Source organism: Barbus barbus (assembly GCF_936440315.1).
Source record: "Barbus barbus genome assembly, chromosome: 39".
Taxonomy (NCBI): domain Eukaryota; kingdom Metazoa; phylum Chordata; class Actinopteri; order Cypriniformes; family Cyprinidae; genus Barbus; species Barbus barbus.
Genome location: NC_136717.1, coordinates 22,971,718 through 22,999,071, shown reverse-complemented (window position 1 = coordinate 22,999,071; position 27,354 = coordinate 22,971,718). Strand labels below are relative to the sequence as shown.

The following is a 27,354-nucleotide window of genomic DNA, read 5'->3' as shown; positions in this document are numbered from 1 at the left end:
ATTAAATTAAATTATAAATAATAAATGTAGATTCAACAGTATTATTTTGAATTTATTATCACTATTCATTTAAAATTATTTATTACTATTTAATTATTACATTATTTATTTAATATTCCACACCACAGCTGTGCATCTATGCAGGGCTCATACAACCAAAAAATAAAAATCACAGTAAGAATTAACCATTTTATAAATAAATTGTTGACCTTTTCGTGGTGTGAAAGTTTTTCTTTGGCATTGAAAGCAGTGCTATTCTGACGTTCGGATGACATTTATCTCCTTGACTCGTGCGCATGACTTTCGCATGCCTTGAAGTCAGACAGGAACTCGTAAAACATCAGCAAGGTTATAATAAGTGCTCGCAGGTACATTTCAACTCTGTAAACAACAGCTGATAGTGAACGTGCAGGCAGAGCGTGTGCTAGAGAAGGTGTGATCGTTTGCAGATCCGTCCAGCAGCTGAAGTCTCGCACTATATCTGCGCTGGGTTGGAAAACAGGAGGGGAGATATTTAAGGTGTGATCGCAGCTTAACCTGTTGCCTGACCTCCAATTCAAATTGTATCTTATATTTAGTCCATACCGTTTCATGCCGCACAACGGTTGGCTCCTGTTACTGTAAGTGCAAACTAATTGGAGGCAACAGATTATAGCATTGCAGTTTATTGGACGAGTCACTTTTGTTGAATAAAGAAATATGAATTTTGCTGAAGCCCATTACAAGAGGATGCTTGTATAAAGTCATATTTAAGTCTTAAGCGAGACTAAAGGAAGAATCTAACGCCACCCACACATTCTCTTCTCATTTCAGTTACATCTCGAAGGTCATTGAAATAAAATCATTACAGAATCTGGTGTCTTGTTGAATTACATCTACCTTGAGACTGTAACTAGGAAGGGGGTGAAATCTGACAAGAGCGCCAGCATTTGGACCCAGGGCATCTCCTTCTCCTTGTCATAAGCAATTAAAACAAACCTTCTGCCTTTGACAAGGGTCACAGATCGTCTCTTGATGAATCTTGTGTTGCTCACAAACAAGATCCTCAAAACAAGCCGCACAACAAGCTGTAGTTTCATTATGAAAGAGTGTGCTTCAATCGTTGGTGTGTATCAGCCTCATGCTGCTGGAAATAATATAATATAATATAATATCTGAAAATTTTACAAATAAAATATTTAAAAAAACAACATATATAAAATTCAATTTGATATATACATATCAAATGTAAGAACATATAAAACAAAATATATCTGTGATAATAATAATAATCATCATCATCATGGGTTTTTTATTTATTTGTTTGATTACTTGATTGTGTAATTTTAATTTTATTTTATTGATAAATATATCTTATTTTGCATAGGAAACTAAATTAAACAGGACTAAATAGGCAATATAAACATGAATATAAAATTATGAATATAAAATTGAAGAACGGATATTTGAAAAATTAAAGAAATATATGATATGTATGATAATGATATGCATAAATATTTTTTAAAAGGTTAACTTTACAAAATTAAATAAGAAATAATGTATATAATCTGAGTAGATATAAAATATGAAATATAAAGATATCAGCAATAATAATAATAATAATTACTATTATTATTATTTCATTGATTTTTCTTTATTTTATTGATAAATGTCTTATTTTGTATAGGGAACCAAATTAACCAGGACTAAATAGGCAATATAAATATCAATATAATATTATGAATATATAATTAAATGATTGATATTTGAAAATGTAAAAAATAAATGTAAAATTAAGATAAAGATATATATTTATAAAAACACAAGTATATAAAAATATATAACATTAAAAAGATATCAGTAATGATAATAGTAATAATTACTATATATATATATATATATATATATATATATATATATATATATATATATATATATATATATATATATATATATATAAATTACATAAGATGTAGCTAGATATATTTATAAAATCTAAGTATAAAATATATAAAATAAAAGGGTAATAATAATAGAAGTAATTATTATTATTATTTAATTATTTTTTATTGATGTTTTATTTTGCATAGGGAACCAAATAAACCAGGACTAAACAGGAAATAGAAGAATGACGTCTGTGTTGGGGGGCAAACTTAACTTGAGATCATTGTTGGTGAAAACTGACTCCGACATTTCAAATCTGAATAAACCAAATGTTCTGTTGTGCCTGTTTTACTCCCTTCTATCATTACTATAACACTCATAGCTGAAGTCAGTAAAACCCATGTTTTAAAACCCATTTAAGCCAGCAAAACGCAGTGCAATTGCTCCTTTGTGATGCAAACAGCATATGATTCACTCTTTCATTCAAGAGGATCATCTGCTCAGTCGCTCTACAGCTGCGGAAAGACCATTTCAAACCACACCCACATTCACACTGCTTTTCCTGAGGAGTGTCACAGGAAGTTTAAACACGTTTGAATTCAAAGAGTTCCTGACGCACGCAGATAAACAGTAATAATGCTCCCCAGCAGGAATCAGATGTTTGTATGATAAAGAAGCTCATCTGAAAGTGCTGTGATGTAATCAACAGATCTCTGGCACGCTGTGCTGCATCCACCATACATCCCAAAACAACTCAGACTGTCAACACATTTACATATAATGATCGTTAAAATGCATTTGTTAAAGTCACTCCATATGGCATTCCTAACTAGAATACAATGTTATGTAATAAATGCAAAAAAAATGCTTATTTGTTATTTTCAAGTATTTAAAAGCTCACATTATTAAATAGAAGATTCTGATTGAGACTCAAATCTGTTGTAAAATAGCCAAAAAATTACACATCACAAGTTTAATTTTTAAAAATAATTAAATTATTTAGTGCGCGCTATTTTGCTAAATTTCTTGCTACATAACTGCAAACAGTAACTAGTACGGTTTATTAATTAATTATGTATTATGAATAAATTAACTTTTTTTAACATTCACGTATTTAAAGGTGCTTGTATAATTTTGGTGCATTAAAAATACGTTTTAATACTTTGGAAAAATTAATTTTCCCCAATCAAGTTTTACATCTCAACACATGAAGAAAACTTTTTGAAAAAATTGTTTAAATTGATGCACACTAACATGAGAGAAGTATGTTCAACAACATGTAAATACTCTGCCTTCACACACTGTTCATTCTGTCTGCTGTGATGTTTTCCTCTCAGTCCTGCCATTGTACATCAGCATCAAACTGGCCGGGCATCAGTGTTTAACATCTGCATCCATCAGCCGTTACCTGTGAATCTCTCTCTCACACACACACACACACACACACACACACACTACAGTGCTGTTAAACATGCATCCAAGGAGCCCTGAGTCTTTTGGTGCGGTTTAAAGTTTTACGAGGAAAGGAGGTTATTCTGCAGGAGATATTATTCACAGACTCTTACCTTCTCAAAGCACGTCTGCACGGCCTCAGACAGACCGCAAACCTTCAAGGTGAAAGTGTAGAATGTCCGTTCATATACGTGCACTTATATTGCTTTATGAAGATGGAATGCTTAAAAATTCATCATATGCAAAGTAAACCGATAAACAAAACCACACACAGCGTGCAGTCTTATTTAAGGTGAAGTGTGCAGCTTTTTCAACACGCATTCTTTTAACCAAGACAAATGTGCAGAGAGAATCACAATTAGGTCCAGATGGAATCGGCAGACTTTTGAAGCATTTTCTGCACTGATTTCAAGGAGGAAAATCTGTGGAATGATTTTAAATAGGTACTAAAAAGGTTATATGACAAAATGGGTAAACAGGAAAATAATAAAATAAATAAATATCACCCACACACACACACACACACACACACACACACACACACACATATATATACATAGAGAGAGAGAGAGAAAGAGAGAGAGGAGGAGTTTAAAATATTTTTTTCATATAAACTAAATCAATCAGAGAACTTATCCAAAGATATTTTAATTTTTCTGATTGTTTTTTTTTTTTTTTTTTTTCATTTTCATAAAATTTTTTTGAAAATTTAGAGGGTAAAGTCTGTGGACTGATTTTAAAGAAGGAAAAAAAAAAAAATTATATATATTAGTTATTTTAGCACATTAAACTAAATAAAAATTATAAATGTTACCTTGGCAATTATCTGAAATAAAGCATAAAAACGCAAAATAAAAATTATTTTATTTCAGTTATCTTTAATGTAAAACCTTTCACTAGTTTTAGTTAACTATCAAAAAGTTGGGCAAACTTAAAAGTTTAAGGCAACCAGCTTCAGCAGATTTTTTATTCCTATTTATTCCTATTTTTTAGGAAATTTCCCAACTTTTTGTTGTATAAACTTAAAACAAGAAGTCGAGAAAACTCAAAAAATCTGCTGAAGCTGGTTGCCTTAAACTTTTAAGTTTTTTTTTTTTTTTTACAGTGTACCATTGTGCCTGCAGAAAGCATCATCAAACCATTGAAAATATATTAAAAACCTATACTAAAAATAAAGTAAAGTAAACAGATTCTCCGCAAATTTCTGCTTAATTTTCAATAGCTGCAGATTTCAGAAAGTCGTTTCGGGAAACCTGTTTGATAACAATTCTATTTTGTGCCATTAATGTGCAAAAAAAAAAAAGAGCTCAGCTTTAACGCAACACAAAACACCATAGATGCGCATGCGCACCAACTCTCCTCGCAGTCGGCCGTTTCTCCCCCCACTCTCATCTACTTGCTCCAGGACACATGCATTATGGAATCTGATACAGTCCAGACAATTGCACACGTCATCTTTCATTTGCCAGCTAAGAAACATGCCCATATCATCAGTATCAATTGTGTGCTGGGAGTTTTTTTATGTGATGTTGTTTATTGTGGCGTGACAGCTCCACTTGAGTGCATTATATTGCTTTCTGCAGACGCGGAGCGAGGCCGACAGCGCGCGTGTGACAGACTACATTACATCTCACTGTCTGCCTGCACCAACAGACACAAAAGCTGCATCTCCATTATTCTAACACACTGCTACCTGCAGCGTCATTCTAGAAAAGCCCATTAAACGCAAGCGAGAGCGAGACAGACAATGCAACTGAATGAGATCATGACAATGACTTCACTCCACTTCCTGTTTGCTAATGCGACTCTGAATACACATTTCTTGTGCTTAGCAAAAAATAGGCACTTAATATAACCAGTGTTGGGAAGGTTAATGCAATAGGTTACAGATGACCCTATTAAAATGTAGTAGTTTCATTTACTTTATGTAATGTAACTGATTACATTTGATTGCTTTTCTAAATTGCTAATGAATGTTTTCAACTGTTAATCTTTTAGAAACACTTAAACCAGACAGGGTTAACCTTACAGTATAGTGCTCAACACTGATTACTATTATAATCATTTAATTTTAAAGCACAGCAACCACAAAATCAGACTTTAGCACCTCTTTTTACTTTGAGACCGTTCTGAGATTAAATATAGATTTTAATAAATAACAAGATAGAGTTTAATAGCTTTGATGCTGTTTTTGGAATTAAATTTGCATAGCTATGCTACCTAACAACGCCTTGAAATAAAAAATAAAACAGATATTGAATAAGCATGTGTCCTAAATTCCTGAAACACTGGTGTCTCATATTTTAAAGCAGTCAATGCAATTTATGAAACAAATCAATCACATCTGTATGTGTGTGAAAGCGTTCAGATGTAACCTCCTACACATTTTTTCTCAGTAACTGTAACAGATTACAGTTACATTTATTTTGTAATGAAATTACGTAATTCCGTTACATGTAACTAGTTACTCTCCAACACTGAATATAACTAAATGGTATTTTACAGTCATGAAAATATTTTAAAGGACAAAAATGAGGTGTCTTCTGTCATTATGAAGATACTGCGAGACAACGCGGATGTTTAGGAGGACATCTCTGAGCACAATCGATGGACTGCAGGTCTAATTAACATTTGTAAGCACTGATTTTATTGGAAACCCCTCTGCCTGGGATCCTGACCTCAGGAAATCGGTGAACGACACGTCACCTCATCTGTTAAGACAGAAAGCAGCGTGGAGTTAATCACCTCAATGTGGCGGCTAGCTGAGAGAATGAATTCAGATCAATTCATCTCAGACGAGAGGAAGAGACGCTGCTCGGTTTTCCCCTTCCTGATAGAACACATTTTCCTTTTGCCGCTTTAACCGGTTTGCGTGACACCTGAGAAACTTTACTTTGTACTGTATAACCTATAGGACAAAGACAATCGGAGCTAGCAGCCTTATTTCAACCCAGGCTGATTGGAAATACGTTACTATGGAGACATTGATTACATGATCTCATTAATTATTCATATTATTCATTATCTCATACTACTTTTTTCTTCACAAACCTCTGAGATAATGTAATGTTTTATGCAGTATGTGTAGTTGATAACAAGCAATGCAATATATATTTTCTTTCTCTTGTGTTTTAATATCAGTATGGCATAAAATAATCTTTTAAATTATGTAATAAATGAGTTGAGTAAAAAACAATGTAAAAGTAGTCATTAGATTATCTACAAAAGTGTAATCTAATAGATTACATTAACTACAACTTTGTCATGTAATTTGTAATCACTAACGGTTTGAAATTAATCTCCCCAGCATTGCTCACCACCGACACTAAACCCTACCATAATAGCAAACATAAGATAAAAACAGATTTGCTGAAGCAACCATGTTTTTTTAGCTTCCTTATCCACCTTATTTTTCCAGTAAAAGCCATTTGTAAATTTAATATGTCTTGGTTCTGGTCTCATTCGCTTCCAGCTATTTTTAGCAGAACAAAACTGCTCATTTTGCGGCTCGATATTTCCAACTGGTGTGTCTTACCATATTATTTTAATGCATTATCTTAATTATGAACACACTGGTTTGTAGTGCAAACCATTTTACCATTTATTGCACGTTGTTATTCTTCTCGTTATTTCTCTACAGCGGCTAATGAACATTGCACATTGACAGAAAACGGCTTAATAAAAATAAGCTCATGAAATTTGTGTTTCATTGGACTCATTCCACATTGTATGTGCAACTCTACTACAGGTGCATTCATGCCATATCGTAATTACCAAGATTACCAAAAAGCTTTCACGTTCTCATAGAATTGCAAAGTGTGAACTGGGAATTTTCTGAGAGCTACAACTTGTACCACCTGATCACCTCAGATTCAATAGGTGCTATGTTTAGACATTGATAGTGCGATAGTTCAAGGATGCAAACCGCTCCAAGTAGTATGTCACACATGTTGTCATCTCAAAATTATAGTAACTATGACATGGACGTAAATGCAGCAGCTATACCAGGTGCGCTTCAGAGCAAGTTTACTATGTCAAAAAACTCATACATATGGAGTAGATTATGTGATACACACATTAAAATCTTTTCGTTTATCAATCATGCACTATGGTAAAAGTGTTTTGATGTCATAACATGGTGTTGTGCAAGAAACTGCACAAAATAAGCCTTTGTTAATCAATAACCTGGCCCTGTAATCATAATTTATTGGTGTTTTACTGCCTTTAGTGTTCATTTCACTTGGAAGCTGCAGTGAAATGCATGTATAGGTACGTTTTTGGTATTCTTTTTAATCAAAATCCATCACAGATAAGAATATTTTTCTTCAGAATGCATGGCTGTTTTTGATGCAACATGCTTCTTGCCTATATAACAATATAGTTAAATCATCTACCAGCAGGTAATAACTGCATACTGTAAGCTTGTGCAAACTGTAAAAAACAAGGTCTAAAAATGTGGTTTAAAATATGCGATTTTTCTAATGTGTAATACTAATACTTTTAAATTCTCAAAAATACTAAATTGACAGTGACTGACTAAGCCTGGTCTGAAAGTCTGTCTGAATTCAGGTAAAGTTGGCAAATGCACGGAAATCATAGAGGAGAGACAGGGAGCCAAGACGAGTTGATTTATCTAATCTACAGTACAACTATTAAAGCATAATTGCAGGTTAGCTACAGAAACCAGTCTATGAGGACAGGAAGTTACGTTTGGCCCTGACAACCATCATCTAACGTATGTGTGCGTATAGGCCTACTTTGTGAAGAGCACTCAAAGTAATGCAAATATATCTTATTAAAACGCAGATTTTTAAATTTGGTCACAGTTTGCTCCAACTGAATTAACTTATCTTGGTATAATTCATTGTTATTCTCATATGCTGAATAAGAAATTAATGCATAATACATTGGGCAAAATTAGAAAAAAATTATATTAAGTCAATGCGTTCAATCAATGCATTGAATTTTGACTGTCAGATGAATGCATCAGAGTATTTTCTAAGCCTGCTTTTCTGCAACCATTGAACTAGAATTGCTTAAGGCACAGCAGTGCAATTCAAAATAAATGCCCTGAGCAATATTTAAACCAAATCCTCCTACTGTGTTGCAGATATCCACTGGTCTGGGCCATTAGGACCATCTGTAGGGCCACATCTACCTTTAAGTGCTTTTAAATTCAGACAAGCTGTTTGTGCTGTGAATGTTTTTCCTGAGAAACATCAAGGTAATGTTGTTTACCAAGAAAAGCGCTGATGCGCTAGAGTCAAAAAAAATAAAAAATAAATCACTGAAAGCCCCCCCCCCCACTGCAGCGTCTGAGAAGTTGTCCTTTTCTTCAACCCGGGCCTGCGAAAGCCAACAGAGCGGCGAGAAAACTCTCCAGTGCACTGAAGCTATAGCAACCCTCTCTCAGTGATGAAACAGGCCTCGAGCAAGGCCAGAAGAGCTCTCTGGTCATCTTTAAACTACAACATGAAAACACTCAGAAATAGCAGATATTAAAAGGCATTTTCACTTGTCAAAAAGGGCTCGCAGTCTGAGAAAATGCATGACTCCAGAAAAAAAAATAAAAACAGTTGAGAGTAAACAGCTGGCATGTAGTGATAGAATGTTATTTGTGTATATTGAGTCATCTGATGACCGACTGAACAACAGAAGCATGTCGTACATTTAGTTCATCATGAGAGTCACTCTTATTAAACAAGAATTACAAAGAGAGTGATCCCAGTTTATGATTACATATAAATGACTGATGACTACATTCAATTAAAATGATCTATTTTTTAAAACAAATACCTAATTTAAGCTACAGCTGTCTTTTGTTCTGATGTTTTTTTAGCTTCATAAAAGCAAAAGCAAAAAGCAGCAGGGGAAAAAATTGGAGAAGATGATAGACCTGCTTTGTTTTTAAGTGTGCTTAGATACATTTCTTCTTTTCTGCAAACATAAAATATAATAAAGGAAAACAGTTTTTCAAAGAAAGCTCTTTTGAACAACTCTATATTTTAATGAATTTGTTGAGTAATTCAGTGAAATACTCATAATTGACCAGAAAAGCACTCACTGCCAAGCACAATTATACTGTAAAAACTTTGTGTTTCTGTGAAAAGCTTGTGATTACAGATTTCAGCATACATAATTAACCTACCATTTTGCATTTCTGCAATATGCCTTATGAAAATGCAGATTCACTGACATATATCTGTTACTGTGTGACGTTGTTAGCACGCCTCCTTGCGAAGTTTTAGGAACATTGAGTACAAACTGAACAACAAAATAAATCGATTAAATACAAAATAAATTATGAATGTTTTTTGTTGTTGTTTTTTGCTGGACATCATTAAAATGTTTACTAATACCTTCAAACAGTAGTGTCACTCATTTGTCAGTTATGATTTTGCTGCTTTTGCATGAACTCCTGCAAACATTTTCGTCCATTGACAAAGTAATCGCTATTTTTTTTGGCAGTTGTCATAAATTAACCCATAGATATTGTAATTATTAATCAGAGATTGATTTAAGGCTAGTAGGATATTGATGTATTAAAGTATTATTAACGTGTACAGTAGGCTATAAGAGGGGTCATCGGATGCCTATTTTCCACAAGTTGATATGATTCTTTAGGGTCTTAATGAAAAGTCTATAACATACTTTGTTTAAAATTTCTCAATGGTAGTGTAAAACAACACCCATTTTACTGTCAAAATCAGCTCTGCAGAAATCAACCTGTTTTTTTGCATGTTGCTTTAAATGCTAATGAGCTCTGCTCACTCTGCCCCTCTCTTCCATGGGGTGAGGAGTCGTGTTCTGAGAGACTGTTTACTTTAGCCACGAAACTTGCTAACTAGCACGTTATTAGGAATAGTGATTGCAACGATTTAAAAAAAAAAACACTGTTACAGCTCACTCGGGGGCGGGTCTAAGGTAAGACACCACTGTCAATCAACAATCGTGGGAGGGGCCTTCGAAGCTGAGAGTGGCCTGATTTGAAAAAAGGGGTTATTATTTTTAGGGATTAAATAAAAACCACTGGGTGGATTTTTATCATTATAGGATGTGTACACACACTGCCAACACACATTTATGTTCAAACAACATGTAAAGGTGAATTAAGCATCCGGTGACCCCTTTTAGGAATAATGCTGAACAATAATTATTTGTCTTCAATTAAAGTTCTAGCTTCTATAACATTTTTAATTGCTGCACTGCAATATAACCTAACTGCAACCAAAATGAAACATTGTGAAATGTAAAAAAATACTTTCTGAGTGGGCGCCACATGCCTACTGATGCAAACCCCAGAAATTGTTTCTGAATGAGTGAATCTTTTGGGTGAAATGGAAGAATCAAAGTGACTTAGATGAACTAATATCGCTACACTACAAGCATAAGTTCCTAGTAAAAATGATCCATTTTAACGCAGCGTGGAGTAAATATTTCAGAGAGCACAGTTGGTGGTGGTCAGCGGGAAAGAGTCTCGGCAGCTGGTGCCTGGCAGAACTCGGTAATGGAGGATGTGATGGAAGCTTCTTCGCCATATGAAAACAGATGGAGAGGGTGAGTGACCCAGCACACAAAACGTGTAGTTAGATATTCATTATAACTAGGCTGCCATTAACGAGACCTTTGGTTATGAACTACTATATAACTGCTCGTATTCAATTAGCTTTGCCATTCAGTGAAAATGCCGAATTGCGAAGCCAAAAAAAAAAATTAACTTTAAACAAATGTGTTCATTTGCTTTCCATTTAAATTTCAGTGCTTTCTAGGATGAACTATTGAGATATTAGAGAGCTATTATTTCTTATAGAGTGCATAAGTGCCCACCAATTTATTTCAATCAATGGCATTCTTTCCGGAAGTAATTTTTTAATACTTTTTTCCCCAAGTATTTGTTAAAACGTTATAAGCTATAAACAAAACCAGCCAGCCTACGAGGTGAATCACAAAATTGCAAACATTTATTAGAAATATATATATTATTAGAAATATAATTTATCTGATCAAATACCCCATGAACCATTTTGAAAGACATAACCAATTAAAAAACGATAGAAAAAAAACTTCTCGATTTAAAGTTGTTGATTGTCTATAGAAACAATACATTTCAAGTTTATTGCAAAATATGCATATATACTTAAATATTTAAGTGTTTTGAGTGTGGAGAGAAAGACATGATTAGGTCATTCACGGCATTTCATAGAAGTGGGCGGAGCTAAAGATCTAATTTGGCTCACTTTGTTCACTGCCACTCTTTGATTGGTGGAATTGTCTATGCAGCATCATGGATAATGTAGTTTTAACCACAAATTAAAAACCACACAGATGGGTTCAACAAAACATATACAATCAATAAACAATCTTAATCTCGCAGCAGGTCTGTCTTTAAAGGTTTGTAAGTTATCATTAAAAATCAGTTTCCCTATGGAGAGAATGGACGGCATTTTTACTTTGGGGACCCGACTGTTGCTCTCTACAGGCTCCTCTGAGATCTGACTGACTGACATTAATAATAAAAATATGTCCAAGGGGGCTGAATTTATACTCAACAATAACAAAAAAAAAAAAAAATTGCCATTGATTTATTCACTGTTCTAAAACAAGAAGACATCACAAAAAAAGTTTGAGAGGTATTATTGTAATAATAGCGGAGAGGCAAAACAAAAATTGCTTCGTCCTCATTAATTCACAGTGCCAGCTATTTGGGTAATTTACTGAGAAACATCAAGTTTAAAATAAAAAGGCATTTTTAAGGATTTGCTCTAGAGTTGTGCACACTAATGAAAGCTCTTCACAGCGAGATTGTCTCATTTACTCTCTCGTGCCCTAGGAGGGCTGCCAATGGCAAATTGATATCAACACAAATGACATTAAGTTACAAGGCGGCATTGTCCTCAGCAGTCAGACAAACGACAGCGAGGACGAATGGAGTCGCCTCGTGTGAATACGGTATTGATCTTACAGTCACATCAGGGGAGCGAAAGAGGGATAGAGGAAGAGTAGAACGGATTGATTTAGGCTGATGTGCGCTTAATTAAGAAGAGGAATCTTCCACAGACGGGCTCGCGGTTCCTCGCCGCCTGCCTGTGTAATTATAAGTCAGCTTCAGTGCTTCCACACCTCCTGTATTCAAGTGCGGGGGAAACGGAGGCAGTATTTACTCAATACAGATGAGACTATCCTCTAATTAGCGAGAGAATTCAAGAAAAGAACAATGAGGCCCAGGTACAGTCACAGCTGCTGGCGGGAATTTACAAGGATAAAAAGGGGGAAAGGGATGCTGACCACACAACATGGGCCAACATGAGCAGAAAATCAATAGGAGTAGTGTTGGTGGCCTCCCGAGGCGTTCACAAACACAGCTACTCCACACCGCAGAGCAATGAAGTTACTGTCTGTCAGCAGCAACCTTCAGGCTGGAAGACACTTCCATTTCAGCTGAACATGTGTGCATTAGCCTATACACAGAAAATAACTGTTTTATAACAGTGCGAGTTAAAAGCAGCACAAGAATGCTACACAGAAATATAGTCGGAGTTTACGTCTTGCAAGTTTTTGTTTTATTTAACAAATATTACAAAAGGTAATTCTGACTTTTTCCTCGTAATTCTAGGTTTACATCTTGCAATTTTATCATTTTCTGAAGTTTGAGTTTATAACTTGCAATTCTGATTTTCCCTGCCATGGAATACAAAAAGGGTAATTATTACTTTTTATCTCACAATTTTAAGTTTATATCTCACAATAAAAAATAAAAAAAAGGAAAAGTTAGAATTCTGAGATATAAACTCAGAATTCTGATATTTTCTCACAATTGAAAGTTTATTTTTCACTATTCCGACAATTCTTCTCAGAATTGTGATAAACATACAGATAAATATACTCAAAATTGTGAGATAGTCACAATTAGCTTTTTTTTCCCATAAATACGAGAACGAGTCAAAATTGTGATAAAAAGTCACAATTGTTTTATTTTTTGTCCAATGGTGGAAACAAGCTTCCACACACACACACACACACACACACAAACTGTATTCCCTGTACATACATTTACTCATATCTACATAAATATATTTTAGGGATCTAAATAGCACAAGACTGTCACTTTATGTATTTTCTCACTTTAAAGTCGTTAACTGTAGCTTTAATCCAAGTACACTAACTAGTCTGCTGTATAGCTTCAGTCTGCTGTTGACAGCCTACAAAGACATTCTGTCTGAAAAAAGTTTTTGTCTATAGCAACTCAGTTTGGTGTTAGCATGCATTGCTAAGCTAACAAAACAGCCCTAAAACAAAAATATTTAACACATACTTCACATACTGCATACTATTTTCAAACTAAATGTAAATGTGACAGTTTCTAGAAAGACCTGTTTACAGTTCACCTTTTAAATAAATGGCTGTCAGCAGACAGTGATGTGTTATCTGCCGTTTGATAGGAAGCGATGGAATGCATACCATGCAATCTCTCCTGCATTTATACATATATGCGATAGCAGACACTTTCATGGCACAGTCCCGAGGTGAGAGTATGATAGCAGATAACAGACTCTGCACTACCAATCGGGAAGGGGAAAAAAAGATTGAGTTAAAGATCCTGCTGTTGAAATAACAATCATATGCCAGCATGACCGTGGAAGAGGTGCTGTTAAGAGTCGGGGTCACTGACAAGTGCATATATGCCGTCGCGGTTGCATATGAGCCGCCTAAGGCGAATATCTTCAACCTTTAGCATTCTCAACCCACAACCACCCACCACTGGCAGTGAAGTACAGATCAACACTTAGCAATGCAAGAACACTGACTGCTAGATAAGAGTCCACGAAGAAGTGGTGATCCTGGAGGGAAGAGTTCGCATCTGCGGTTTTAACGCAGCTTAAGGGCAAACTGAGGAGGGTCGTGTAAATGAACGCACATGCAAAACTGAAGAAAGTAAGGATGAATGAATGGAGAAGGCCTCTTTAATTTACCCCTAGGCGAGTATTGGCATACAGAACACACCGTGACTCAAGTGCTTCATTTTACCCTCGTTCTATTGTAATTTCCCAATTGATTGCAGTTTAGTGTCCTCACCGCGAGTGGCCACATTACCGTGGCGTTTCCACTCAGCCTGATGATGGGCAGTTCACTCATGTACTTCAATGTCATGGTCTGGTCAGCAGATTTCTCAGTGTCCTTTCTCTCGCAGGAGCCTGCCAAAGCAGGATGCACCTGTTAAGATCACATAAAGGCTGTTGAAGATGGTCCAAAACATATTGAGCTGCCTAGATAGTACCCTAACTAAAATGGACTCTATTAAAAGACTGATTTGAAACAATCAATAGGTAATCAATTCATGCTCCTAAAATCACTATATTTCAATTCAGGGTTATTATAGTTTTTTTTTTTAAATCAATACTTGAAATAAACGTTAACTGAAATTACTTTAAAAATTACTTTATTTCAACATCTGTCATTTTCATTTAGTTTAACTTTATTATAGTTGACAAACTAAAATCTAAAAAAAAAAAAAAAAAATTAAATACTTGAAAAAACACTGGAATCACATTTCCAATAATTAAAATAAATGTTAACTGAAATAACATTCACAATAACGGATAACTTTATTTCTACATTTGCCATTTTCACTTAACATACACATATACATATACATATACACATATATATATATATAAAAATTAAGACGCCTATATTTTAAATAGATACAGAAAATATACAAATAAGAACTGTTTAAAAATTAATAAAAACTATAAAAGGTATCTCAATGAGGCTAAAATAACAGATTGCAATATACTTTCATATTAGAACGTTGATACAGATGCAATAATCTAATTATCATAAATGATAATTTACAATATAGTACACAATATATTGAAAAAAATTATACATTTTTAATTATATTAAATTATTAGTATGAATACAAACAAATTCCAGAACGATGTCGAATGAAACCAAGATACATTTAGTTAGCATTTCTCTTGACCCATCATCCATCTTGGATCAGTGTAATGCATTATGGGATTGTTTTATCCTGGAGGGATACAAGCTGCCTTAGATTTCAGCCAAAATGTTGCTACTTACCTTTTAGAACAAATCTTTTGTCAGTACCATCCCTTTGAGGCCTTCAGATGTTGTCTAAATTGTCCACACACTAGGTTTTGGAAAAGAGTACCAAAAATATAACATTAGGGCCCGGTTTCACAGACAGGGCTTAGACTAAAGGTAATTGCACACAGAATCCAAAATTTTCGCACATTAAAAAATAAATATGACCTTACATTGTGAGAATCACGTTTACACACTGCCTCCGAAACTTTTGTCCGTCAAAAAAATTCTCGATTTTTTTGTGTTTTCGAATCCGTAGCGTGCATTTTGATAGGAAAGGATGGGGAACACGAAAAAACAAAAAACACATGCGAAGATTTCGGACTCAGTGTGCAATGACCTTAATCCAGGATTAGGCCATTTTTATTAACATGCCTTAGAAAAAACACTACTGGTGTTCATCTCGAGACAAAACAAAGGCACTGTTACATTTTAAGATCAGTCAGTGCAAGTTTCTTTCAGTTAAAACAGCTCAGACTTACACTTCAGTCTGGGACTAGGCTTAAGCCTTGTCTGTGAAACCGGGGGTAGACGTTCAAGAGATTAAGCAGAACTTTCATTTATATTGGATTTAATATAGGATGCTTTAAACCTAATTTTGTTATTTAGCATACAGTTCGCCATGCTTTTTAATCATTTTAAATCACTGATGTGTCCAACATCACCCATCGAGCAGTCGAAGCTTCAGAGTTCAAACAACAGTTCAAATCAAACGTTCTCACATCGGGAAAGGTGTGTGAAATACAGCTGCCTACATCAATTCTTCGTTTGATGTTCTATGGAAATCCCCATACGATATCTGCAAGAGTCCTCTACGAGGTCAAAACACAGAAAACAACAAACTAATGGAGAGACAGAAGGTGGGTAAAGCCGATGGGCAAATCCCAATCAGCCAAAAGCATAACAGCAGTGATGCAGGAAATCAGAAGGATGAAACAGGAAATCTATTATCCATAAGCTGTTTGAAATCTCAGTCTTTGCCGATGAACCTCGGTCCCAGATGGAAACTCTGTGTTGTTTAGAGTTTGCTGAAGCAGAAAAACACCTTGAGCTTGTGCTATGAAGAGCTCAGCCAAGGTAAGGCAACATTAAGACCTGCATTTCTCCTTCCCGAGCTTTTGACCGTGCCCATACATTTACAATTCTCTGGGTGTTTAGCATCTAAATGAGCTACACTTTGGTGGAACAGTTTGCAGAAATCTTGAAGGAAATATAAAAGGATGGAGCCGGGCAAAGGCTAGGAATATTCACTCTCGCTTGAGCCTGTCATAAAGGCTAAGATATCCCTGGTCCGCAAGGCTTCCCAATTACAAGTACTGTTAAACCTTTCAAGTAAACTGTGCATTTCCTTGGAAAAATCCTTGGTTCCTCATGTCTAAAACTAGGAACAAACTTACCATGACAGCGAGAGAGTCTTCAAACGTCCCACCACAGCAAGATTGCATTATGTGTGCAAATACAGGTCTTACTGAACAGAGACAAACCCATGAATAATGCAACCGGCTCGCTGCACCTGGAGGAATAACAATGAGCTTCCTACTTTTCCACCGTTATGATCCTTATTAGAGGTCCAATGGGCTGTCATGAAGCTTAATCTGTAAAATACACACACTTTATATATACATATATTAGCTGCATTTACATTTCGAGACTCCTGAAGAACATATACAGCCTGTTAGCCTGCTCTGAATAAAGGAAATCCGAGACGTGCATTAACCTTTTCAGAAAAGAACACAATGAGCTGTTGAATCAAAATGTTCTTGCTGGAAATGTTTATTAGACAGGAAGTCATTAGAATGTAAATGTGTTAGGCGCTTTTTTGACCTCATTTCACTACGCTCACAAAATACATAAATATTTGACATTTATCATCTTAATTTGCTGTTCAAACATTCAAAGCTGTAAATTTGTTATAGCTACACTTCTGTTAAAACCACGTTATGTACAATAGACAAGATATTGCATTTGGCATAATTACAACAATCTTGTTATTTAATTTACAGTACTGATTTTTGTGAATGTCATCATTTGGCATTCGCAACAAATCCCAGTCTCATAAAATGTGACCGTAAAAACGGGAAAATAATCATACTCAAGTTAATTTGAGAATTAATAAGAAATAGATAACGAAGGAGGACGCTGCACTGCGATCACATTTTCCACTAAAACAAAACAATAGCTGGTCTCTCCGCTGTATATTCGCCTGGATCTCTTTTGCAGGGCCCTACAGAATTGTAAACTTGGCAACATTCAGACAACAGATGAAATTGTGCATGCAGAAACATTCCTGAACATTTTGAAACCGCATGTTGGCGTTTATGCATGTTTAGAAGTGTAATAATTATTTAAACAGGTTGTAGATGGTCGCTTTACCTGCATTTTATGCCGGTAAATAAAACATGAGGTGCAGTCCAGAGGTGCCAATCCAGATTTGACTGGAATGCATGAGTTTATATTATAAGTGTGAACAGGAATGGCAGCCCTTATTGCCCAATGGCAGCTTGAGTCTCTGTAATGCCCAAGGTAGTTCAAGTACCTTTCATATGAAGCTCTTTTACCAGGCTATATCACTGTCACTACCGACAGTACGGTAAAGCAGCGCTGTAAAGTGGTCCGGTGCACCGTGAGTTGTGCGGTGAAGTCTATTACAGTGGATGTCTAACGCTCCATTTGCATCCTAATAAAGCATCTTCGGGTTCAAGACATCCATTTTCCTTACAGCCCACCTGTTCCTTTGGCACAAGACTTGGCAAAACTCCACAAAAGTCCATCTCCATTTATATTGTGTGGGCATGTGCGCTCGGTACGGAAACCCTTGTTGGGAATTTTTCCCACCACCTACATGGGTTCCAATCATTCAGACCCCAAACTCCTAAGAAATCTAAAGGAACTATCCACGCTGTAGGGCTCTGAAACTCGCCCACATCTGGTTTCTAATCGGTCAGACCCCAAACTCCAAAGAAATCATCAATGCTGTAGGGCTCCGAAAACCCATATAGACTAGCCTACAATTGCGTTCCAATTACATAAATGGGCTGAAGGTACAACTTCACATTAGTCAATGCAAAGGTGGCAGTTCATACAGGGAAACTTTTTTTTTTATTCGACGAATCTATGAAAGCTCTTTTTGCATGTGGATTTTTAGTATTACGAATAGAGACTACGGTAGTTTGGTCTTACAAAAGCAGCAACCTTTGTTAAGGCCTATTCACACAAGAGTGCAAACTTCCTCTTTTTTTAAAGTGACCTGCACAGTCTAGCACGTTGGTAGCACTTTAACCTCTGCACTGGAAAAGGACATATGACTATTGTTGTCTTTGCACACCCCTTTTTGAACATGAAAATGATATATGTAAGCAGTTCCAGTTTGTGAACTCTTTGTAATACAGACATAAACCCAGTCTCCTTTGGAAGTCCACTAATAAAATATGTGCATATATAATAAATGTGCATAAATATAAACCCACAGGGCACATGGGAATTTGTGCAAAATGCACACAAAAAAAACAATGCCAATACAGGAAAGTGAATTTAATGCACATCTGCAATAAATAATATTATTTTCTAGACACTTTATGGACTAATGTGTTAATATTTTATTTTACCCCACATTTTCCCTCGCATTCAGTGTGAATAGGCCTTAGACCCAAAGTTAAATGCAATCCTGAACGTATTATGCTAACATTAATAAAGAGGAGTTTTAGCACCTTTTGCCTAAATAAAAAGTACAAAGTACTTTAAATCGTGCATTTCTCATTGATAAAAAGACTCTTAAGGCAAATATGTCTTGTATCAACCACTATAAATAAACATTAGCATTGATAAATCTATGAAAAATCTGAGAAAATACCACAGTACTAAGTTCTGTTTAGAGTTAATTAAGGGGCTCGGGTAATTTGACAAGCAAAGTTATCATTTTGGACCTAAAAAGTGCATAAAATGCAGTCATACCCCTGTATCCCCTCTCTATATATTTATATCGTAAACCCAGAGAGGTTAAGTGTAAAAGTGCAAACGGTGGGGTTGGAGTAAAGAACGCAGCGTTAGAGCTGTGAGACTTTCCTGGGAATGGGTCGGGGTCTGGGAAACTGGTCGGGCCGGCGTGGCTCAGTGTCTTGCCTTCGAATCTGGTGTGGTTTGGGAGGAACAGGTGGCGCGTCGATGCTTGGAGGAATCGACAGGCTCGGTGGAAGCGGGACCTGTCTGCGGGGGTTGTTCCGCTCGTGTCTGCTGTAAGGAGGTGGGGTCTTGTTCTCCCGCCGAATGAGTTCGTCCGATCCACTGGAGGCGGAGTTTGGAAGGGCGTGGTCAGTGGGCGTGTTCTCAGTTCCAGAGGCCTCAGAGACGCTGCAGCGACTGAGAGACGAGATTCCGCTGCTGTAGCTTCCGGAAAGCACCGGAGAATTCGACACCAACCCTGTCGACTGGCATTCGGTGGGCGAGGGGGTGAACGGAGGCACAGAGGTCTGCGAATACAAGATGAGAGAAAACATAAAGCTCTGGGCCACAATGTAGTTAGTAAAAGATAAGTTACCTCATTCTGCTAGAAGAAACCCTTAATAAAGAAACCATCAGCTGCAACGTCCCGCCTCACAGAGCTAATCTGTACACTGGAAGGCCAAAGCACAATATTCTGCAATTTTAGCTCCATTATTTCGAGGCAATACCGTCTCTTTTCATTACGAAAATCATTTCTAGGCAATTAAATCCGCAACTAAGACTGCAGCTGTTTCTAGGACTTCATTTCACTGAATAAAGCGTATTTAGTCTGATTGTACTCTGGAGAGAACTTCAAACACAACATTTCCGCTAGGATAATTCAGCTTTGTGCAGCAACTACAAACAAAATACACACAGTTGTGAATGGTGTATCTCAATAAAAAAGTTTCAATGTAATATATACATACATACACATATACACACACACACATACACACACACACATATACATATATATAATTATTTTATATAATAAAAAATTATATTTCAAAAGACCACTATTATAGATTTTAAAGCTACTGGTATCAACTGACACAATCCACTGTTATCAGACTGCCTATTTCATACATAAAATGCTATCTTGTTTTGAAGATTTCAGACAATCCAATTCAAACTGGATAGCGTAAAATATTCTGGACCAGAGTGGAAATTTGTGCTGGTCGATGTTGGTTTTTTCCAGCTGTGACTGACTGTGGAATCTGTACTCGTGTGTGTGTGTTTGGTCATGCGTGTATGTGATATGTCACAGTATAGCTTCAGGCATGAGACCATTTCAGAGGCAAACAACCATACACAGGTGGTCACACAGGTAATCCTTTCCCTTTCCGACCCACTGACCGCACTTCCTTCAGGAAATTCACCAGCATTCCTGCTGAGATCTCTTTCCATCCAAATCTCTCCTTCTTTGCTTTGTTCTTCGTAGCTAGACATATTTTAGCATTTCTGATTTCCAGGAGGTTGAATGACTTGATTTCTATGTTTCTATTTCTATCAGTCATCTACACTTTAAATGTGAACAGTTTCCTTTCATACATAGGTTAGATTCTAGAGTTTTATATGGTGTGTGTTTCTGAATACCAGGTGACGGATCAATACATGGCACAAGAGGAGAATTCAGGGAAACGGGAAGAAATGTAATTACCAACATGAGACGCACCAAACGAGGCGGTGTTGAGTAGGAGTTTCTGAGAAGCCATTACAGCAGTGTTCTGCTTTAAGGGCTGTTACTCTGAATGAGGAGAATGTGCTTTTATTTAAAACCTGAATACACTCACTGCAACACTGATAGCAGCAGCTCCAACCTTTCTTAAGGTCTGTGAAACTTTTTGACTATTATGCCCTTTGAAAGAAAAATACTGTGGTTTCTTCAATACAGATACCTGTGGTTTCAGTAAAGCTGTCATTTTTCTTCATTGTATTGGTATCGTACATAAACACAGTATTGGACTCAAAAATGATACAGAGAGATAACATGAGTGAAATATACTAAGGTTCAAAGGTTTGGGGTCTGTATGATTTTTTAAATTTTATTTCTCCTTTGCACCACCAAGGCTGTATTTATTTGATTAAAAATACAGTAAAAACAGTAATATTGAGAAATATTATTACAATTTAAAATAGCTGTTTTCTATTTGAATATATTTTAAAACGTAATTTATTTCTGAGATGCAAAGCTGAATTTTCAGCTTCATTACTCCTGTCTTTAGTGTCACATGATCCTTCAGAAATCATTCTGATATACTGATTTGCTGCTCAAGAAACATTTATGATCATCAATGTAGAAAAAAGGAAATTGTGATAACTTATTTACATTTTTTTCACAAAAACAGCATTTATTCAAATGACAAATCTTTTGTAACATTTTAGATGACTTTCCGGTCACTTTCAATCAATTTAATGTAAAAGTAATAATTTCCTTTAAAAAAGATCAAATATCTTACTGACCCCAAACTTTTGAACGGTAGTGCATATATATTTGTTGTAGCAATATACGTGTACATTGAGATGGAGGACTTTTAGATGGGTTAGTGATTTCTGGTGGATATGCACCGGATCGCTGCCAACCGAACTGCTCAGGACTGGCGTGAACGCAGACAAACAGTGTCCCTCTGTCTAATCATGGGCCCAAATGGATTGACTTGAGTCTGACCCAGTTTAAACGGCCTGGATTGAGTCCCCAGACACTACAGTAAACATCCACACCAGTAAATACATCAAAGGTCACTTCACAAAACACCTCAGACAACAAGAAAAGGTCATACCTTCTGCGGCGAGCGTGATGTCATCACGGGGGACTGTGATCGTGTAGTCTTGGCAGGAGATCCTATTAAAGGACACAAAAAGTCAATCTTCTTCACTTGATACAGGAGCCTGGGACAGTAAACACGGTCATGGCTGTCTATTTATCAGGGAAGCGCTTTGTCAAGGTCGCTCGGCTAATGCAAAACAGTTTAACCATTCGGTACAGTACCAGTTCTTTTCTAGGAAGCTCAGTTAGAGTCCACAGATGTAGAACCTTAAAAGGGTCATATCATACTTTTTTATAATGCAATTTGTCTACTTATAATGTTAAAAAAAAGAGTCATAATTTAGGTTTTCATGACCATTTCCCATCCTCTCTCTGACCCTGACTTTCACTTTTTTTTTTCTTTTTGGGAAATTTTTATTTCTAAAAGGTACTTCATAATAACCATGATAATAAACATGATATTATTATTATTATTATTATGTACTGTTATATATAATAACAGGAGTAGTTACACATTTACACACAATTACACATAATAAAATAAATAAATAATAATAATAATAATAATAATAATAATAATAGGTAGTATTACTTATTTATTATATATAAACGAAAATAAAATAATAAAAAATAATATAAAAATAATAAAAATGTCAAATAAACTAGTTACTGTATAGTTTGATCTGAAAGTCGCTTCATATTATTATTAATAACTATTATTATTATACTAATAATAACAGTATTATACCTAATAATAACAACTTTTTTTATTAATAAAAACTAAAATTTATATAAAAATAAAAAATATAAAAACAATAAAAATGTAACAAACTATTCACTGTATAGTTAGTTACAAAAATCACATAATAATAATTGTATTATTTTAAAATGCATAAAAATAATACAAAATATTACATGATGCTAGTTATAACTACTATAACAGTAGACTATATATAATATATAATTTGAAATATAGTAAATATACTAGCTATAAATATACTACATAATAATGATAGTTATGAAGCGTAATAACAGTAATTGATCATATTGAAATTAATATAAAAAACACAAATATGATAAAAACAGTAGTTATAGTTTATATTAAAATAAATAAATACACACATACATACAACGAAAGTAAGACAATGCAGACTGAAAGGTAATGAAGCAGCAACGGTGCAGACTGAGGTTTAAATACACGTCATGCAGTTTAAAGACATAAATGCTGTGAGAAATCTCATCAAGAACGAAAATAAACAAAAGAGTGTGTGGGAAGAATCCCGTTGTTAGATGCTGTGCCTTTTCTCATTAAATATATGGAGAGAGTATCTTCAAATTCTCACTGATGTGTCTGACCGGCAGCCCTCATGATGCAGAGAGAGAGAGACGAAGAAGTTAAGATGAGTGAGAAACCAGGAGACTTTAGAGCAGAAGAGTGGAAGATCTGAGAGTTAAAAGCCTTGCGAAACATCTATGCGAGTCTAAAGGATCGGTCGGAGCGGATTTCTTTCTTTACCTGAGTACGGTGGTCTAGGAGGGACAGGGGGACACCTTCCATTAAAATCAGAGAGCGGCGTGTCTAGACTCCAGCTACTTGGTGCAAGCTTCACCACTTTCACACACAAAACATGCATTTCAGCTACATTCAGTCAACTCAACTCAAAATATGACAGCAAATCGAGGTTTCACCTGTGCTGCCTCAAAAAAAGAAAAAAAAAGAAAACTGTGATTTTTTTTGGATCGTTAACATATATTTCCCATTTAATGTCTAATCTGTAAAAAAACATATCCCAAAAATATTCAACATTCAAAACCTTCTAGACATTTTTTTTTTTTTTGCTAAAGTCAATGTACCCACTATGAGTTAACCGTTGATTTAAATAACTTAGAAGAACAGATGAAATAAAGATGATGAAATCTCCTCAACATCTTCCTGTCAATCAGAATAAGCATGAGTCTCTGTTGGTGAACCTCTTTGGTGGTCCAGGCACAGCTGTCACAACACACGGGAGAAGCGAGCTGTCGGCTAGCATCAGATCCAGCACGCTGATCGCCAGACCCCCGTCACTTCAGACCACCCTCCTCACAGCAGGGCGGCAGACTGAAGATTCATACGCTCACATGCACATGCTCACCTTTGTCAGGGGTGGAGATGTTGGGCTCACTGCGAGGCAAGGAGGCGTCGCCCGCTGGGTGTGGAACCGGCCTCTGTAAAAGAGAGTCACGTCACATGAATGCGGTTGTGATTTCGGTCTACTTATGATTTACTAAAGGCTATAGGTTTAATATTGAAATATCCATGTCACTGCTCATCATATTTTGTGCTTTATTGGTCATTTTCAGTAATAGCAAAGAAGAGACTCAAGCTTCATTTCAACTTGAACTGGCTACAGCCCACAAGTGAAAAAAAGTGGCATTTCATCCATCCATTAATTCATGCATAATTTACACTAACAGTATTTAATGAAAAAGTTATATTAATTTTTTTTAACTAAAGACACAACTAAAGATATAGTATAGAGCGAGGGGTGAAAGTGAAAAGGATGTCATTTTCCTCCCTATTAAAATTTGCTGCTGATTCTGAAATGGGAATTCTGTTCATTTGCAAATGAAATTGTCTCAATTACGAGAAATAAGGTTTTGGTTACATGAAAGTCCTAATTACAAGAAATAAAGTCTCAATTTTGAAAAATTAAGTCTCAATTAGAAGAAATCAAGTCTTAATTGTGAAAAATACTCTATATCATGAGAAAATCTCAATTATGAGAAATAGTCCTAATTAACAGAAATAAATTCTCAATTAGGAGACAGTCTTGTAAGAAATTACGAATGACAAGAAATTAAGTCTCAGTTATCTAGAATAGCATTTCAAGTCTCAATCGCAAGAAACAAAGTCTCAATTATGAGGAATAAAGTATAAATTGTGAGAAATAAAGTATTTTTTTCATGATTACTTATTTGAGAGAAATGAAGTCTCAAACACGAGAAATAGTCTCAATTACAACATATGATTTTTCAATTACGTGGCAGTCTCAGATATGAGAAATTAAGTCTTAACTGCAAGAAATTAGGTCTCAATTGAGAGAAATAGTCTCAATTATGAGAAAAAGTCTTAATTATGAGATAGTCTTGAATACTAGAAATAAATTATACATCATAAGAGCCTTAGTTGTGAGATATAGTCGCAATTACAAGAAACTGTCTCAATTATGAGAAATTGTCTTAATGTTTTATTTTAATTATGAGAAATAAAGTCTCAATTGCAAGAAAGTTTTAAAAATGGGAAAGTCAATTCTGTAAATTCCTTGGAAGAAAATTGTGAAGAAGTAAGCAGATTTGAGCTGATGATGTTGCTCAGTCTTCTGTGTAGATACTTTACCTCACAAATAACTTCGCTGAGATTCACAAAATCAATTTTACATGGTCATTTTTAAGATGCGGTTAATGCAAATCTTACAATGAAGATGGGAAAGAGGTAAAGCCAGCCAGTACACAAAAAAGCTTCCAAAAACACTCCTATATGACCTGAACACTGGTGAATATTAAAAACATTGATATTCTAATCATGTTCATACCTGTGCGGGATCCAGGGGGTTTGGATATATGGCACTGCAGGGTCTCTCTCGCAGAGAGAGGCAGTTCTCTCGGGAATGCTTGTGTTTATCTGACAACTGTGGAGAACCTGTGAAGGGTGAGGAGATGTAAGCAAGGGTGTGATTCAGCAACACACTGACACGAATGCTCATATTATGTGCCCAAACACACACACACACAGACAGAAAAAGGACATAGATCTTGCTCTGATTTCTTTGCTAACCAGCCAGCACATGAAATAAAGGCTCGTCTTCATCTTTCCCTCCCGCTAGGGCGAGAATTGTTCTGCTGAGGTGACAGACGCTATTTCTCAGGGAGAGATAGACTAGCCGACATGGGGAGCAGCCTGGATCTGCTCAGAACACTAACTTCCTCCTCCAATACAGGACAGGAGGCCACAGCTCCCTTATGCGCCCCGGTGATAGTCATCATCAGTCTAGAGTTCTTCAAGCTGCATTTTATGCCATCTGTAATTCTCCAGAAGCGCTTCCTGTCTGCTGCTGCTTTATGGGGGTCTCTATGGGAGGCATGGAGGGCTGCCAAGGGGAGACTATAAGATTACATAAATGTCTCCATACATATTCATGTTTTTATGACCTGTGCCCACAAGTAAATACATGCTGGATGGAGGGAGATAAGAGGCCAAGGAAGAGCAGAGGAGAGAGATAAACAGAGGGGAGAGTTCTGCTATATATCAGGACACCAGTTTTCTGTAACCCACAGTAAAACACCATTAAATGGGCCATAAAATTCGCTGCGCTGTAGCATTTTATTTTTAACGCGGAAATCTGTTTATAACGGAAGTCTGATTCTGAATCCATGCAAAAAGTAAAAAAAGGTCATTGCAATAAAGCTAGGAAAGTAGGAAAGAGTCAAAAGTTGTAATTGCAACAAATAATAAAGATGCAATCATTTTTTTTTTTTTTTGCAATGTGATATACAGTGCCCTCCAAAAGTATTGGAACAGTAAAGACAAAATTGTTCTGTTGGCTGTGGAGTCAAGACATTTACAAATATGATTAAAAGATGAATATGAGACAAAACTACAGAATGTAATTTTATTATTGGGTGATTCAACTCATAGATGTTTTACCAGCTAAGAAGATCAGCACTTTTAGCGTTAGTTAGTGTATATCTGCCTTATGTTCAACTGTCCCAATACTTATGCTCACATCAATGAGTGGGATGAACTCTAAAAGTGCTGTTCTTCTTAGCTGGTAAAACATGTATGTGTTGAAATGGCTAATAATACAATGTGACATTCTGTAGTTTTGTCTCATATTCATCTTTCAATCATATTTGCAAATGTCTTGACTCCACAGCCAACAGAGCAATTTTGTCTTTACTGTTCCAATACTTATGGAGGGCTGTATATGTCTAAATTACCAGAAATAATTCTTAAGTCATAAGAAATTAAGTCCAAATTATGATTGCAAGTGTAAGATGAAATCTTAAAGGGGAGCTATTATGCAAAAATCACTTTTAAAAGGTGTTTGACAGTTGTGTGGTTGCAGTGTGTGAAAACAACCAGCCTATGATGGAAAAAAATCCACCCACTAATTTTTGTACTCCCAGTAAATCATAAACAGTCT

General features: G+C 35.7%; 1 protein-coding gene across 1 annotated transcript in view; it reads right to left on the bottom strand.

Annotated features, from left to right (window-relative positions):
* Positions 1-17,182: 17,182 nt before the first annotated feature.
* Positions 17,183-27,354, bottom strand: part of LOC306859070 (dedicator of cytokinesis protein 4-like) — a 101,487-nt gene continuing 91,315 nt past the window's right edge. The window contains exons 48-52 of the mRNA XM_079399876.1: positions 25,744-25,850; positions 24,304-24,376; positions 23,685-23,780; positions 22,182-22,243; positions 17,183-19,886 (exon numbers count right to left, since the gene is read on the bottom strand). Of these exons, the coding sequence (XP_079256002.1) occupies positions 19,464-19,886; positions 22,182-22,243; positions 23,685-23,780; positions 24,304-24,376; positions 25,744-25,850 (761 nt within the window). The 3' untranslated portion in view covers positions 17,183-19,463. The remainder of the gene's footprint in view (positions 19,887-22,181; positions 22,244-23,684; positions 23,781-24,303; positions 24,377-25,743; positions 25,851-27,354) is intronic.